The following is an 18,688-nucleotide window of genomic DNA, read 5'->3' as shown; positions in this document are numbered from 1 at the left end:
TGCCACTTACTCATTGGTAGATCCTTTAAAACAAGAAATGCCAAAATTTACAGTAAACTAAAATAGATGCAAACAATAATCTGAGGAAAATAAAATTGACAAGCAGGAGTTCAACAAAAATTACTCCGGATGAGCACTGCATAAGCCAGAAAATGGGATCTTTTAATTAAAGAATGGAATGGCAGATTGAGCACAAGACGAGCTGTCAAACAACATATGCCCCTTAGCAGCAGCTGCAAAGGAAAAAAATAAAAACAGCATATTTGTCATGAAGATGAATACAATGTCTTCAGGCTAGTCTCTCCAGACCCTGACCAACACTTGGGAACAGCCAAACAAGTCCCTGAGAGAACCCTCTAAAGTATTAGTCCGAGTTCACATTATGCTGGAACTGGACTCTAGGTATTTAGTCAGAATGTGTGACTACACCTACAGTGCAAACATGAGCTTTGATTCACTCCTGCAGTGCAGGATGTGCACTTGGTCTAGGATGAAAGGCACTGGTTGACTTTAAACTACTATTCTGCTCCTGGCAATTTCTACTGCCCAATCCTGAAGTCTAGTTCTACTGGTGGAACCCATGAAGTGAATCTGGCCCATATTAGGTACAACCTTGTATTTCACTCTCAGCATTTTCATTTCAGAAGTCCCCAGTAACTGGGGACACAACAATAAACTAAGTACCTAGTAAAACGGTGCGGAGGGAAAAGAGAGATTTGATAAAAACTATCATCAATATGGGACAGACACATACACAAAGCACAGAGACTCCCAGCTATGCAATAACTGAAGATCAGAGAAGACAACAAAAGAAAATCACAAATAAAAGAACAGCTTTAGTCTCCTGGTCAAAGGGGATAAAGATATTCAGATCTCAGACACAAATAATGGCATCCAAGACGAGGCAGGATTTTGTTGCTTGTTTCTTTCCCATCACCAGAAGCTACATCACATTTAGACAAGGACAAACAATATCTCAGAGCCATTATGGGCTCTGAATGTAGCACAGGTCCTTTCATTTTCTGTTATTGAAAGGAGGCTCCCCAGCACTTTACATATTGATAATAGCCACCCCATGGATTTCCTGCCTTGTTAGTAAGAACTATCAAAATTCTCCCCCTGTTGTTTTTTAAAGGAGAAAGAACAGATGTTTGAAATTCTATTATTGTTCTTCACTTCTTGCATATTTTTGGGCTATGTACGTAGAATAAAAACATCAAGGACAATAGCAAATTCAGGAAGCAAAGATGTCTCCCTCTCTGGTATACACTTCCTTAAGAATTTCATTCAGTCACTTACACAAAGAGATTCTCCAGGATGCTAGTTCCTCAGAGCACTTCAGTGCAATACAGTGAAATCAACTTGGAGAAATTTGGGCTATTGTATCATCTAACACGTACACTACCTTCTAAAGGCTTTTAATTTGCTGCAAGAGGAGCTGTACGCATTTTGTCTAGTTGTGAGTTTCATTCAGTCTGTGGCTGAGCTGTGATTCCTCATTCCCATAACAGATCCCATACTCCCTTACCAATCACCTGCTTCCATTTATACCTTTTTGGGGAAGCAAAAAGTATCCTTCCTTTTAAAATTTCTAATTTACCATTCCTAACCCCAGTCTACTGCAATAAGACTGGAAATACTCCTGTCTGTGCCACTGCTACTTGGGGGATTTCTCTGCATTAATGTGGGGAATCTATCAGTCTCAAAGTTGAGAGGGAAAGTAGTAGACCAGAAGGAAGGGGAATGTTTTCAATTCTACCACTGCAGAAAGGAGGTGACAAGAAGCACATCAGGCAACGCCACCCCTCCACCACTCCCAAATGACATGGAGAGAGCAAATCTACTGGCTGGCCCCAGGAGAGGCACCTAAGAGAGATGGACTGCTGGCCAGATGGTGGGACTGGGGATAGTCAGGTGGGGAAAAAGGTGGTGGTGGGGGGAGAAAAAATGAATGCCCAACCTGGCCTGTATCTCTCTTCCCCCACCACCCAAGAGTTGAGGAAGTTCCTGCCCTATGTGGCTCTCCCAGAGGTTATATGGGATGCAGGGGGTAGCTGGGAGGACCCTGGCCTGAGTCTCTCTCCAGCCATCTGCACACCTCTGGGAAATGGGGGAGCTCTGGCCTTTGTGGTGCCCCAAAGGGAAGGAGAGGCAGGAATAGGCTGTGGGCCGGCCATGGCTCTGTTCCTGGCCCCAGCCTCGGCTCCACTCCGGTGCCAGCCTTGACCCCTGGCTGTGGCTTCATTCTCAGCCCCAACCCCAGACCCTCCTGCAGCTGTGGCCCCAGCCTTGGCCCTATTACCCCTGTCCACACTTCCCCCCCAGCTCCAGGAGGTGGAGAGGGGAGAGCGTGACTGAAAACTTTGGGGACCACTGCCTTAGAACATTTGTGGTGTTTAGTTACTTTGGCAGGCTGCCAGAGTTTTCCTGACAAATGTAAGTGAGAGACAGGAAACAGTGATCATAGAATCATAGAATGTCAGGGTTGGAAGGGACCTCAGGAAGTCATCTAGTCCAACCCCCTGCTCAAAGCAGGACCAATCCCAAGACAGATTTTTGCCCCAGATCCTTAAATGGCCCCCTCAAGGATTGAACTTACAACCCTTGGTTTAGCAGGCCAATGCTCAAACCACTGAGCTATCCCTCCCCCCATGATTTTTAACAGTTTCTCAGCAAAGGTTTAACAGAATTTCATGGGACAAAGAAAAGGCACCTTGGTAGCCTCAGGGTGGGTCCCCCTGCCAATATCAAAGGCCTGCTGCAAACAGAGGCGGTGCAAGAGCTTCCACAAAAAATGTCACAAGAATCTTTTATAATGGAGAGTGTTAGGCAACGTAAAAATAGCATTTGCTACCAGCTCTCCCATTAATAAGTTGGTTGTTTTTGACCTAGTTCATTTTCAGTAGTGTCTATATAGTAAAAACAAACGAAAAAAACAAACCCCATCTTCACTTGGCACCTTAACTGGCAGTCTGATCGCAGAGGCCAAAGTCTGCATCGGGCATGAAGACACCTACTCTCTCACCCCGGAGGTGGTCCCTCCAGATCAAAAGCTGAGGAACTTTTCTAGCACAGTGTTGGGGAAGCTTGCGCACACCACTGCTTCCCATACTGTTTGTAGTTCACCTCACTGAGAGGATTGCTATTTAGTGACCTCCTGGCCACTGGGCCTGAACGAACTTACTTATGGAACTTTCCCATAATCTTAGCTGACCCCTGGAGAAAGAAGTCCAGGATCTGAGCCCTGCATGGCAGTTGGCAGTACTGACCATTAACACTTGAAAGTTTGGATTATGTTCCCAAATCACAAATACTGCCCAGCAGTAGTGAATGTCTGGCAGTAACTGACAAGTAAAGAAGAAGGAAAGATAAGTTTGAATTCTTTGTTTTCTTTTTTAGTAACCGATACATACCTGTCCAAAGTTTTCCTCATCTATGCAAAACATGAGATCCAGCTCCGTAGGGTCATTTTCCAGGATCCATTTCAAAGAGTTATAATATTCACTATCCTGTAGTAACAGAACAGGTTACAAGTAAGCACTCTTTGAAAATGCGTACATTATTGTTTACTTGACATCACATGCTATATTCTATTAATATAAAAACCAATAATCTGAAATTAGAGCTCTAGAAATAATTAAAATGGATTGCAATCTCCCACATTTCTTATCTGATTGTACAGTCTTCCTTTTCATTTTGGTACAGTTATAATAAAGTGGAAATCAGATAGTTTGCATTATTAATTTACATTATTCCTGAATACCATATTTTCTATGTTCACACTCATGACTGTGTTACTTATACAAAAATAAATCAAATTAAAATGGTCTGTAATAGCCCAGTAGTATCATTTCATTCCAAGGCAAAGTTGTTACCAACTTATTAAGTTGCTTTATTGAGTTGAAAAAAATCCACCAACTACCAGATTCCCACTATTTCCCTGGATGGCTCATGTCTTCAACTTCTATTAGATTTACAATTAAAGAGTGAGCCAACAGGAGAGAAAAACAAAACAACAAATAGTGAAAATGGCACCAGCAAAGGTGATCAAAAATTAAGGTTTCCAATTACAAGAAGCAAAAAAAAATAAGTGAAAAGTTTATTAACTAAGAATCAGGTCAGAATAGAGTTTATTCATTTATTTTTAATTGAACAAGTGATAAGCCAAACTCAAGTGAGTATGACAAAGACAGTGGGAGAAGGAGCATGGATCAAACAGCTGAACAGCATTTTTAAAGCAGTGAATTCACTGTAATGTGTCACTAGCAGAAAAATACGAGTGACACTCTAGACTCCAACAAAGATCAACTGCATCTTGCTCCTCTCCCACTGAACAAATTGTTGAGACGACCAAGAAGAGTTATTGTAGAACTAAGTATTAGGCAGCATCAGTTTTACATCTGGTTGCAAGAACAACAGAAATGACCTAGGGTGATTATCAAGACCTTGAACCCCACCCTGAGATCCTGAACCCCACGACTGAGGGAACAGAAGAGGATGCTGAAAGAGGAAGAAAAAAAGTGTCTTTGGTTCTCACAAGATGGCTCTGGGGGAGAACTAGAATGACCCTAAAAAGTCAGTAGAAGTAGAAAAACAACAGTATCATTCTATTGGCTTAATAGAAACCACTTATACCTAGTTATGGAACAGAGGTGAAATTTGGAATTTTTCAATCTCAACAGAGCAGGTAAATCACTGCGGGGGTGGGGATGGGTGTGCGGGGCTGGGAACACCCCAGCTGGTGGTTCCTACTCTGCGCCGGGCTCAGCGGCTAGTCCTGGCTGGGCTGGCAGCAGGGGAGGACAGAACTTACTCTTCCCCTTCAAGGAGCAGCTGGGGCTGGGTCAAGACCCACCCCCAGAATCCTCCCACGGCTGCAGGAAGCTCTGCACCTCTCCCCCCAGCTTCCTGCCCCCCACTTCTCCTCAGCCGTGGAGGGAGGAGTCACTGTATGAGGAGCTGCTCTCCCATCCGCCAACCCTCAGGCATCCAGACCCCCCCCATACCCAGACGCCCCCTGCTGAGCCGCACCCTCCTGCACCCAGAACCCCCCACCAAGCCTCATCCCCTGCATCCGGACCCCCTTCCCTGTACCCAGACCCCTCCCCACCGAGCTCCCCGCACTCGAACACCCCACTGAGCCCCACCCCTGGACCACCCTATGAGGCCCCCACACCTGGACCCCCACCCCACTGAACCCCAACCAGCTAAACCCAGGCCTCTCCCCCCGTACCTGGACCCCCCACTGTGTTGCTCACACCTAGATTGCCCCACATAATCCTCTCACCCCACACCTGGATTTCCCCCCCCAATCCCCTACATACTTGGATCCTGCCAGGCTGAGCTTGTCTTTCCATACCTGGATCGGGGGCCAGAGCTGGGCGTGCATTTGACACTCTGTCCCTCTCACTTACTATCTTGGTGCACCTGGTGTGGAGGGGCAGGGCCCTGGAGTGTTTCTGGGACAGGCCCAGCCATTGCGCTTTGTCAAGGTCTGGTGCAGCCTCACCCCTGAGTCTGTGTCGGGGGAGGGCGGGCGCTTGCAGAGTGATCTCCCACCTCTGCGGCCTGTGCTCCCCACTGCCATGCTAGATCCTCCACACGTTTATTGACATTATGCAAAATTTTGCAGAATTTTTATTTTTTTGGCACAGAATTCCCTCAGTAATAATGTAAGTCACAGATGTAATTGTCCTGCTCTAGTCATCACTGGGGTTAGACCTCAGCTAGAGTATTGTGTCCAATTCCTGGTGCCACTCTTTATGAAAGATGGGGATAAACTGCCTAAAGCCCAGAAAAGAGCAACAAAAATGATAAAAAGGCTTAGGAAACATGACCGAGGAGGAAAGGACAACAAAAAATGAGCATGTTTCGTTTTGAAAAAAGACAAGTGAGGAGAGACCTGATAACAGTCTTCAAAAATGTTAAGAGGATGGTGACCAATTGCCCTCCATGTCTACTGAAGATAGGTCAAGTAGTAATGGGCTTAATCTGAAGCAAGGGAGATATAGATGAGATATTAGGAAAATCTTTCTAACTATAAGAGTAGTTAAGCCAGGGGTCCCCAACGCGGTGCCCGCGGGCGCCATGGCGCCCGCCGGGGCATCTAAATGCGCCCGCCTACTGGCCGGCAGACAAGCATCTGCCGAAATGCCGCCAACAAGCAGAGTCATCCAGAGGCGTCGCCGCTGAAATGCCGCCAATTTTCGGCGGCATTTCGGTGGCAACGCCTCTGGATGATGATGCTTGTTGGCGGCATCTCGGCAGCGACGCCTATTGACGTTGCCGTTTGTCGGCGGCATTTCGGCGGACGCTCGTCCGCCGCCACGGTCCTCCGTGGCTCATCATCTGGCACCTGCCAGACGAAAAAGGTTGGGGACCACTGAGTTAAGCTGTAGAACAGGCTGCCAAAGGTGGCTGTGGAATCCCCATTACTGGAGGTTTTTCTGAACAGGTGGGACTAAAATCTGTCAGGGCTGGTCTAGATTTATTTGATCTGGCCTCATCACAGGGGACTGGACTTGATGGCCTCTCAAGGTCCCTGTCAGCCTTACTTTTCTGTGGTTCTATATCGCCTGCCCATTGTTCTGCTTAGTTTGGGAAGGAAAAGGAAAAAGCAGAAAGTCTACAGCATAATTAAGAAAACAAAAAAGCACCTCAAGTTGTTTTTCTAATTGACCTATTTTTCCCCATAATTTTAATTGCATTACCCCTAAAATCTCTTGGCAGACACAAAAGTACCTCTACTAAAAAATAAGAAATGTTCCCCAAGTTCTCACTGCTCTAACTTGTGTTTGTCACCATGTAGTTTATTAGAAGTATTAGCTTTTATAATTTCCCCAGAGAAGAAACTCATGTAACTGACAACACTAAGAAGTTATTTACAGTGTTGTTGTAGCCGTTTTGGCCCCAGAATATGAGATCGACAAGGTAGGTGAGGTAATATTTTTTATTGGACCAGTTGCTGTTGGTGAAAGAGACAGAACTTTTGAGCTCAAAGAGCCAGACCTGAAGAAGAGCTCTGTGGAGTGCAAAAGCTTGTCTCTTTCACCAACAGAAGTTGATCCAATAACAGATATTTCCTCACCCACCTTGTCTCTCTTAACACTAATAATTTTTAAGTGTTCACTTACCACTGACTCCATGTCTTTCAGCGTTATTTGTTTCCCTAGCATCATCTTATAAAAAGGCCTGATGAAGAAGCCTACAAAAAAAAAAAAAAAAAAAAAACCCAAGAGGCACAAGTAAATAGATTTAATTTTAAACTGTATTTTTTTGTTCTGCTAGCAATCCGAGACAAAAAGGGCCGACTAAGCAAATAATAACACTGCTAAAACCAGCACTCTTTCAATGTCCCAAGGAAAGAATACGGAGAGAATTAGAAAAGAAAAATATATCACATTGATATCAGATTAGCAAGTATAAAACAAAAAATTATAATCAGCAGTCATTGTAGTGTAATATATTCGAGTAGTAACAGTACAAGCATAGGGCATTTCTTGGGGATTAACAATCTGCTAAGAGAGAGATGACATCCTGAAGTGAAGCCAAGGGGCCGTTTATTAACCCACAGTCACTCGTTATAACAGTCCCTTGGAAAAAGCAACAGAGGGTCCTGTGGCACCTTTAAGACTAACAGAAGTATTGGGAGCATAAGCTTTTGTGGGTAAGAACCTCACTTCTTCAGATGCAAGTAATGGAAATCTCCAGAGGCAGGTATAAATCAGTATGGAGATAACGAGGTTAGTTACCTGCCACATGGGGCCACAACAGGGGTACCCCTAACTCACCCAGCAATATCGTCAATTTATCCAGCTACACACTCAACCCAGCAGAAGAGTCTGTCCTATCTCGGGGACTCTCTTTTTGCCCCAACACCCCCACGAACATGATACAGTTCTGCGGTGATCTGGAAGCCTACTTTCGCCGCCTCCGACTCAAAGAATACTTTCAAGATAACACTGAACAGCGCACTGATACACAGATACCCTCCCACCAACAACACAGGAAGAAGAACTCTACATGGACTCCTCCTGAGGGTCGAAATGACAGTCTGGACCTATACACAGAATGCTTCCGCCGACGTGCACAGGCAGAAATTGTGGAAAAACAACATCGCTTGCCTCATAACCTAAGTCATGCAGAACGCAATGCCATCCACAGCCTCAGAAACCACCCTGACATTATCATCAAAGAGGCTGATAAAGGAGGTGCTGTTGTCATCATGAACAGGTCTGACTACCAGAAGGAGCCTGTCAGACAACTCTCCAATACCAAATTCTACAGGCCACTTTCCTCAGATCCCACTGAGGAATACACTAAGAAACTGCACCATCTACTCAGGACACTCCCTACACTAACACAGGAACAAATCAACATACCCTTAGAGCCCCGACCGGGGTTATTCTATCTACTACCCAAGATCCACAAACCTGGAAATCCTGGACACCCCATCATCTCGGGCATTGGCACTCTCACTGAAGGACTGTCTGGATATGTGGACTCCCTACTCAGACCCTACGCCACCAGCACTCCCAGCTATCTTCGTGACACCACAGATTTCCTGAGAAAACTACAATGCATTGGTGACCTCCCAGCAAACACCATCCTAGCCACCATGGATGTAGAGGCTCTCTACACAAACATTCCACACACAGATGGAATACAAGCTGTCAGGAACAGTATCCCTGATGATGACACAGCACAACTTATTGCTGAGCTCTGTGACTTTATCCTCACGCACCATTATTTCAAATTTGGTGATAATATATACCTCCAGACCAGTGGCACCGCTATGGGCACCCGCATGGCCCCACAATATGCCAACATTTTTATGGCTGACCTGGAACAACGCTTCCTCAGCTCTCGTCCACTCACGCCCCTTCTCTACCTACGCTACATTGATGACATCTTCATCATCTGGACCCATGGGAAGGAGACCCTGGAAGAATTCCACCATGATTTCAACAGCTTCCACCCCACCATCAACCTCAGCCTGGACCAATCTACACGGGAGGTCCACTTCCTAGACACCACCGTACAAATAAGCGATGGCCACGTTAACACCACCCTATACCGAAAACCCACCGACCGCTACGCCTACCTTCATGCCTCCAGCTTCCACCCCGGACACACCACACGATCCATCGTCTACAGCCAAGCACTGAGGTACAATCGCATCTGCTCCAACCCCTCAGACAGAGACCAACACCTACAAGATCTTCACCAAGCATTCTCAAATCTACGATACCCACACATAAGAAACAAATCAACAGACCCAGACGTGTACCCAGAAGCCTCCTGCTACAAGACAGGCCCAAAAAAGAAACCAACAGAACTCCACTGGCCATCACCTACAGTCCTCAGCTTAAACCTCTCCAACGCATCATCAGTGATCTACAACCCATCCTGGACAATGATCCCTCACTTTCACAGACCTTGGGAGGCAGGCCAGTCCTTGCCCACAGACAACCCGCCAACCTTAAGCATATTCTCACCAGCAACCACGCACCGCACCATAACAACTCTAACTCAGGAACCAACCCATGCAACAAACCTCGATGCCAACTCTGCCCACATATCTACACCAGCAACACCATCACAGGACCTAACCAGATCAGCTATAACATCACTGGCTCATTCACCTGCACGTCCACCAATGTTATATATGCCATCATGTGCCAGCAATGCCCCTCTGCTATGTACATTGGCCAAACTGGACAGTCACTACGCAAGAGGATAAATGGACACAAGTCAGATATCAGGAATGGCAATATACAAAAACCTGTAGGAGAACACTTCAACCTCCCTGGCCACACAATAGCAGATGTAAAGGTAGCCATCTTACAGCAAAAAAACTTCAGGACCAGACTCCAAAGAGAAACTGCTGAGCTCCAGTTCATTTGCAAATTTGACACCATCAGATCAGGATTAAACAAAGACTGTGAATGGCTATCCAACTACAGAAGCAGCTTCTCCTCCCTTGGTGTTCACACCTCAACTGCTAGCAGAGCACCTCACCCTCCCTGATTTAACTAACCTCGTTATCTCCATACTGATTTATACCTGCCTCTGGAGATTTCCATTACTTGCATCTGAAGAAATGAGGTTCTTACCCACGAAAGCTTATGCTCCCAATACTTCTATTAGTCTTAAAGGTGCCACAGGACCCTCTGTTGCTTTTTACAGATTCAGACTAACACGGCTACCCCTCTGATACTAGTCCCTAGGAAGTGTCCTGTGTTACTGTTGTCATTAAAACTGATCACTATCCCCTGCCTTCCACACACAATCCACCCAGCATCCACATCCACTGTCATTCTTACAGAGTCCTTGGGAGAAAATGAGTAGAAATAGCACTAGTACTCCAGCCACAGCAGCTGCACAGAAAACCCATATTTTAGGATTATAGATTGCCTCAAGGCTATGATGTAGCTTGAAGCAATTCCAATTATTAAATTTGTTAAAAGATAAAATCATCCAGGCAGTGGAGGAAAGAGTGTGTAACCTCCACTATTCTGCTCTACCCACCATAGGTCAAGGCATAGAATAGATTTGTTCAGGTTTAAAACAGTGTCATATCGCTTTAGCTTGCCAATGGCAAAGAAATTCCCCTCTGTTAACGCAGATACAATTGTGCTTAAGTTAACACAACTTTCTCATCTTTTCTGTAAGCACAGAAGGACCAGTTTTCCACTCCATGGCAACAGATTTATGGCAGCATAACTACCAATGGAGTTACAATGTAAAAGAGATGTAAAAGTCTGGAGAATTTAGGTCCAACGGTTGAGCTCCCAATTTACGAGGTGCCATTCTGCTCTGCAAAGTGACTATAAAAATGACATTGTGAGGTTGCATGGTTTATTGTGCCTTAGGGACTCCAGATAAAATGGATTCCGTTTAGAAAGAGTCATCTTTGTAACTGCATGCTTATTTCAGAATCCTAAGGTCAACCTGGAATATTTCTCTCTCACCCCACACCAGTAATAAAGATTCTACAGATCAAATTATATCCTCACTGACACTTATGCAACCTCATTGCCTTCAGCTGTGGCTGATTTAAACATAGGAAGCAATTCTGTAGATGATGCACAAACAGGAACAGAATGCAGCTCACTCTTCTTTAGCAATGCTGGCTCAGGAAGGGCTCACAGGAATAAAAGTCAGTAAAAATTACATATGCCATAACAACATTTATTATTATTATTTAAACTCACCATCTAATAGCTTCCCATGAAACACTGCCAGGCCAGCAACTCGTCCAATAAACGTGAAATAGGACAGATGATCTTCATTACAAAGACCTGAATTGGGATTAATCTGAAGGGTATAGTTGTCCCTTTTTTTTTTTTTGGAAGAGAAAAAAAAAAACCCTGTTTAAATAATCAAGTAGTTGACATCAGATACGTTAATAAGTAATTTGACTTTGGGTCATCTATTTTCGACTTCTGCAATCAAGTAGCTCAGTATTTTAATTTGTCTTTGTGTGCTTTAGCTGCTGTATCTTACGGATCTTTGAGGGAGTCAAAACTGTATTGTTGGGACTGTAAGAATCACCATACCAGACGTGACTGATATTGCCACTTGTGTGGTACCTGTCTCCAGGTGTGGCCAGTGCAGGATAGGTGAGAAAGGCATTACACCCTATTCTCCACCATGCACCACTTTACCATAGGAAAAATGCTATTTTTATTAAATATTTAATACCTCTATAGCCTTCACTAGATGATCAAACTGAGACATGTACAAACACAGAAATGGACATAGTCCTTGTTCTGAAGAGTTTACAGTCTAAGACATGACCTGAATGGGTGATCAGCTCATGCCACGAAGCACAAGGATTGCTGCTGCTGTAATTTTATCATTCCTGTCGCTAAACCTAATAGCCAATACTATTCTTATTCATATAAATGTCTAATTGTTTAAAAAAAATCTTAACAGAGATGGGCCATTGGTCACCACAGCAAGCTCTAGAATGAAGGGGGAATATTCTTTCACCCAGTTTGTATGCTGGGGGAAAAGAAGGGCACAAGGACGAACAAGAGGAGAGCTGTAAAATGATGAAGCATGAACAGAAAATAATAGATTGCTACAATAAACCCAATGATCACATGACCTTTGCCATGTGACTGTTCACAATGTGAGTCCTGAACTCTCTGGCTGACAAAAGTAAAAAAATATTACACCAGGCCCTTGGAGAAGACAGGGTCAAAGCCTGGCTCTATTGAAGTTAATGGCAAAAGTCCCATTGACTTCAACAGAAGCAGGCTTTCACCCAGAGAGCACTTAATACGACTATCTCTAGGCGTGTCCTCTTGCAGGCACATTGAACAGCACGGAGAGTATGTTTACACCGCAATGTAAGTCCATGCTTAAGCCTGGGCTCAAGCCTAACCCCCCTTGTGTCTACACTACTATTATGCTAACCCAGGGTGTGGACCCAGGGTCCCAGGACCCTGGGTCTGAGCTCTATTGCTTTGCAGTGTAGATGCAGCCCCGCTTGACTTGGGTCCCAGCAGTCAGCTGGCAGCATCTCAATTCCATGGGACAATGGAATTGAGATGCTGCCTTAGTCCTCTCTTTCCGAACAATCTGAAATCCACACTATTGAAAACAGACGCCAACCCCCTTTGCAAACAACACCAGGTCTTCTGATCACCGATCTGCAAGCACATTATCAAAGAGCCTCCTGGTTTTGCAAATCGATCAAGTCTTTTGCAAAGCAAGCTGCTTCCTGCATGTTGAGCAGTAAAGATTTCCCACAGTGCACCACAGTTCTAGGGCTATAGCAGCCACATTTCAGTGCGGGGGCGGGGAGAGAGAAGAGTAGGGATTCTGGGATATGGTTACTTTGACTCAGGTCTGTGCACTGCAGTGTGGATCTCATAGCCCTAGGTTCAAGCACGGGTGAGAAAAGTCTTAACATAGGGTTAAGATACAGGGTAGATGTTCAAGCCCAGGGTTCCCTAACATGGGTCAACTGATTCGAGTCCCACTAACTCTGGGCTTACACTGCAGTGTAGACATATCCTGACTGGCTCGGAAAAGAGCCTTGCATAGTTCCCCTTCATCAAAGACAAAGTTCCTGTGAGGAGAAGCCTTTAAAAAAAAACAAGCGACAGGAGAGGGAAATTTAAAAGAAGGTGGAAATGCAAGAGATCCTCAGGGGTGCAAGGTCAGTCCCCATCTCCCCCCGCCCTAGCACCTGAGTCACAGCCAGCATTCCGCCTCTGAACAATACAGATTCTAATGATTAAGCCTGGGAGAGAACTAGATCTAAGCATGCCGTACTTGCCAAACTTGCTATAAAATCATTGTGTTAATATGACAATGGATTTATTAAAAAACCCACAAAACCATGGATAGGTGCTATCTTGTGTATATTCTTCAGACTGAATACATCTTGCAAGAGTTAAACAGTAATGTGATCCACACAGCAATGGGGGACTGAATAACTACACTAATAGGTAAGTGATACTTTGGAAATATGAGTATTTCCCAGCATGAATTCTAAATTCATTTTATTACCACAATGTTAGGGGGGAAAAATAAGCTCCCTAGCACCATAGGTTAAAAATGTCACCTGTAATGATTTCTTATTCCTATTTTTAATGACAATTCTCACTTCAGTGGGATTTCTTGTTACTTATTTTTCTGCCAAATTGAATCTAAAACTTAAATAGTTTTAGTTTAAAATATTCATGCATTGTTGCATATAGCCAATGAATGAAAAGGACCTTTTCAAAGGCAAAAACGCTTCTGCAGCAAAATTCAGTAAAGCACAAACACTTTGAACTAGTCATATATTTTACAACCTTGTGCTTCTGTATACACAAAAATAGAAGGTTACTTTGCAAGTTGTGCAATTGTTTAAAAAGAAAAGAGAAGCTGAAGCACAGAATAAGGAATTTTTTGTTTATACAGTTCATCTCCTTTACAGCCTACTCAACACTTCTATTGGAAAAAAGTAGTGAACTCGATATTGGCACCAAACACAGAAAGCACTGCCTGCAATAAACAAATCAATCTTTAACCACTGTATTAGTAGTTAAGTACATAACATTACATTACACAAAGGCACTTTGAGCACAAGGGACAGCTTCACATTTGCACTGCTCTGACAACATAAACGGGCCTTACAATGAGTGTAAATGTAATTCATTCCCACTTTAAGGCCCATTTATAGTGCTAGAGTTGTGTAAAGGGTCGTTAGTTTAAACTGGCCCATGAGAGCTGAATTTCAGCTCAAACCCCAGAACTTTAAATCAGCAACAACCATACACCCTATTGGGAGTGGCATAAAAAGAGCCCCCTTTCTTGCACCATTCCTTTCACTACTGCTAGTCGCACAAATGCATACAGTACATTGCCTTGCAAAACAATGTGGAATATTTACAAAACAATGGAAGTTGCTAAACAGATCACAGCAGCAGTTTCATTTCAGAAGGTTTCCTGAACATGGAATAAGTAACAAACCACAGTATAGAGATACATTTTACATTGGTCTTGGTTAAAGAACTTAAAAGTACATCCTGAAGGAAAATCTAAGGGGTCTACTACATAACTTTTTTTCTCTATCCAAATACTAATCTAGATCACTTACAATGGAAATATTTTAATGGACACTTACGTTGCGGAATATTCAAAGAGACCATAATAAGGATTAAACATCTCCTTAGACAACAGGAAGAACCATTCTCTAGCCACGCCTCCATAGTCAAGTCCTTTTTCTGACTCAAATTCAATCCAGAGTCTGGCTTTTAGTACATCAGACCTCTTCACAGACATGATTCTTCTATAGGATTCCTCAAAAATATTGTTTCTGTGTAGTTTCATCTCAAATCTGTTTGGTATATCAGCCTACATGAAAGAAGAAAAGTCGGTCTGAATGCATAGCATACACGCCATTGCTGGCAGTATTAAGATGACAGCATAGAGCAATGAGTAACCCAGCTAAGTAATCAAAGGTTTCTCCAGCACCCTGTTTTCCAGAGCTTCACCTACAAGATGGTAGCCTGCTATTGTGTCTAGAAATTTTCAACTACCTTCAGGTATAAGTCTGGGCCAGCTCCATTGTAATGGCTCAAAGGTTTCCATCCTATTCTGCATATTAAGAAAAATTAATCAATAGAAGAAAAATAGCAAAAAAGCAAAGGAGAAGTAAGAATGTGTGTGGAATAAGCAGAATGAAAATAAGGTGGGATGAACAGACAAGCGACAGGAGAGAACCACGAAAATGTCTAGTTTTCCTGCTAAGATGGGTTTGAAGCAAACATTTTTACTGCCAATTACATTGTTTAATGCAGCAGAAAGCCAATTGCTATTTGGTGCCTGTGAAGTGCTGCATTTTAATACAGTGAAAGAAGCAGCCCTCACAGATTTGGATGCAAAGGTAAGGAGATATCAATATATAGCAAAAGAATGCCTAAGGGCCCCCTGTAATCTGTTTGGTTAAGGCCACCAAAGCTTTAAAGTCATTATTGAGCCAATCAATACCACAGGCAAGTTAGCATTGAGCGCTCATCTCTTATTTTCATTAAGTGATTTTTAGTGCTGGTGAAAGATGTTGAATGACTGAAGTCCTCTCTGTTCACAGACCCAATATACCAGAAGTGGCAACAGCACCAACTTCCCCACAGCTCTGCCAATTTCTGTGACAATGCTCTTGGACAGACCACCTCTGAGGTGCGAGGGCAGTCTCAGTCCTTATGCCCATTCAAGTCTTGGATTTTCATCTGAGCCTATCCTCAGACATGCCAATTAGTGTCAACTCTGAGGTGATATTAAGTTGTTGCTGCTTCTTTCTTGCCTCATTGCTTTAATTGTCCATTTTTAAATGAAAACTTGAGCCTCGAGGGCTGGGTATCAGTTTTGGTTGAGATTGAAAGCGTTTTTGATCCATACAGAAAAGCTTCAGTCAATTTGTTCATATTCAGCTAGCTGTGGTAAGACGAGCAGGGAAAACTGGCGAATGCACAGTAAGAGTGCAGCACTACTTATCTATTCTTGGGCAGTCAATTGTTGTTTTCCTACCCTAAGGCAATCGGCTTCAACACAGGACAGACAATTACTCACTGGTTTCTTTAACTTCTTCCTGAAGTAATCGTATTTCTGTTTGAACTCTCTGGAATAGGGAACAGCCTGAAAGAGAGAAAATTATAAATACGCATAATTGAATACATCATGCAATCTGACGTACTGTAACCCCTAAAATGTTAGTTAAAAATACCCAGCAGTTTAAAAACATGCTTTCTTAGTCAATTATAATTTGCTCTAAATATGTATATTGCAAATAACCCTCGCACCAACACAACAACTTTCACCTGAGGACCCGAAAACACTTTAGGAATATTAAAACTTAACCCCCTCCTCAGGAGGTATTATCCCCATATTACAGATGGGTAATTTGAGACCCAGTGTTTCACAGCACCATATCATTTGATCCCAATCTTCTGCTCTAACCACTACACAATCCTCTTTTTTCTGGTACTAGCAACAGAAAGGGTGAAAGAACACCCGAAAAAAGGTAAGAAAAGAAAAAAGCAGGACTGATTCTCAGGGCTCACGTGTCATATTAGGAAGGCACAGGTGTCCTCATAAGGTCTTTTAAATTATTTTTAATTATTTGTCATAGCTCCTAGAAGCCCCAACCGAGATTGAGGAACTGAGGTGTACAAACAGTACAGGACAATAGATTGCAAGCTCTTCAATGCAGAGAAATTCCTGATGTTAATGAGTGTCTTAGTAAAGACTTCAACAGACTTTGAAAGGAAGTATTCTTAATTTGAAAGGAAGTATTCTTATCTCCCTTTTACAGAATGTAAATGCAAGTTAAATACTGTTTAAAAAAAAGCGAAACCCCTTAAAATGGCCCTGAGAGCACATCATTATGTGCTGACAAAACTGATATTTGTGATCGGTGCTCTTTGTGCTCCAACTAGTGCAGAATGGAGAGCGGGGCAATTAACGTAGATGAGGCGTTTTGTCCATATAGGCAGAGGCATGATATCAGCATGGAGAGTTCCCAAAATGATAGCCTAGATTGGTCAGAACTCACTACTAGCACAGGGCTTTGAAAGATACGTACTTTTGTAAGGTAACTTTTTGCAACTTCAAAGGCTAGAAGGAAAGAAGAAGGGTAGGAAATGGGGAATCGAGTAAAATACAGTTTGGGTATTGAAAACCATCAGTTTTTGATATTCCCAGGCCTGAAATTCTCTTAATAGCCCTATATGTAAGAACCAAACTTTTGGATTGTATGTGCGCCAATAAGAATGATTATAAAATTTAAAATTGCTAATAATGTTAATAATAATACAAATAAAATACACTTGTATAACTCCTTTATTCCAGGTATTTTAAAGCATTTTATAAATTAAATTAGCTCACAACACCCAAAGAGGGAATTAAGTGACATTGTATAATATCTAGGGTTCACGTGAATCACCACTAGAGCGCAGACACCTCTGGAGAAGAACGCATTTGCTGTGTGACAGTCCACAGCAACACCACGGAACAATTTTAGAACAGAAATGAAAAGCTAAAAATACAAGAAGGAATTTAGGTTGGAAGAAAATAATTAGAGTTGGAATCTGACAGCACTTTTGTGGGAAATGACAAGATCTTTGAGAATAAAATTTATTTATTTGCGTTTATAAATGTTTAAAAAGGTCCCCTCTTGAGATTCTAGGAATTTTTCTACAGAAAATGACAAAGCCAAATGAAATTAAGTAGAAGCTAACTCCACAGCAGGCAGTCATGACCTCTCTGACACAGCTCAGTAAAAAAAGCGTTAGCTTCACAGTGCAGTCTTTCTCCACTCTCCCATCAAAACTCCATACCAGGAGGCAATAGATCCCTTAGGGGAGGATCTATTAATGGAGATTCTTTATGTCCTAGTAAGGAGGAGAGGATAGAAGATGATAAAATAGGGGTAGGATCTGATAAGAAACAGTCAAATAAAAAAAGAGTCCAATTCAATTACATATGTAATGGCAAACAGCTAAAAAGTGACAAGTTTTTAAAAGTGCTTATATAGAAATGCTAGAAGTCTAAATAATAAGATGGGTGAACTAGAGTGCCTCATGTTAAATGAGGATATTGATATAACAGGCATCAGAGAAACTTGGTGAAATGAGGATAATCAGTGGGACACAGTAATACCAAGGTACAAAATATATCGGAAGGACAGAACAGGTCGTGTTGGTGGGGGAGTGGCACTATATGTGAAAGAAAGCATAGAATCAAATGAAGTAAAAATCTTAAATGAACCCAAGTGTACCATAGAATCTCTATGGATAGTAATTCTATGCTCTAATAATAAGAATATATTATTACTGACCATCTGACCAGGATGGTGATAGTGACTGTGAAATGCTCAGGGAGATTAGAGAGACTATACAAATAAAAAAAACCTCAATAATAATGGGGGATTTCAACTATCCCCATATTGACTGGGTACATGTCACCTCAGGACGGAATGCAGAGATAAAGTTTCTTGACACCTTAAATGACTGCTTCTTGGAACAGCTAGTCCTGGAACCCACAAGAGGAGAGGCAATTCTTTATTCCAAGATATGAATATAGCTGGGCCACTTGGTAATAGTGACCATAATATAATGAAATTTAACATCCCTGTGGTGGGGAAAACACCACAGCAGCCCAGCAGTGTAGCATTTAATTTCAGAAA

The 18,688-nt window shown here is 42.8% G+C and overlaps 1 protein-coding gene across 3 annotated transcripts in view; it reads right to left on the bottom strand.

Annotated features, from left to right (window-relative positions):
• Positions 1–18,688, bottom strand: part of NEDD4L (NEDD4 like E3 ubiquitin protein ligase) — a 107,077-nt gene that overhangs the window by 11,519 nt on the left and 76,870 nt on the right. For all 3 annotated transcript variants that reach the window (XM_065406763.1, XM_065406765.1, XM_065406766.1), the window contains 5 exons: positions 16,075–16,140; positions 14,630–14,859; positions 11,217–11,338; positions 7,134–7,204; positions 3,414–3,509 (listed from right to left, as the gene is read on the bottom strand). In XM_065406763.1, the coding sequence (XP_065262835.1) occupies positions 3,414–3,509; positions 7,134–7,204; positions 11,217–11,338; positions 14,630–14,859; positions 16,075–16,140 (585 nt within the window). The remainder of the gene's footprint in view (positions 1–3,413; positions 3,510–7,133; positions 7,205–11,216; positions 11,339–14,629; positions 14,860–16,074; positions 16,141–18,688) is intronic.

The sequence above is a fragment of the Emys orbicularis genome, chromosome 6, assembly GCF_028017835.1.
Source record: "Emys orbicularis isolate rEmyOrb1 chromosome 6, rEmyOrb1.hap1, whole genome shotgun sequence".
NCBI classification, from domain to species: Eukaryota; Metazoa; Chordata; order Testudines; family Emydidae; genus Emys; species Emys orbicularis.
Note: the sequence above shows the minus strand (reverse complement) of the source record. Positions and strands in the feature narration are given on the sequence as shown.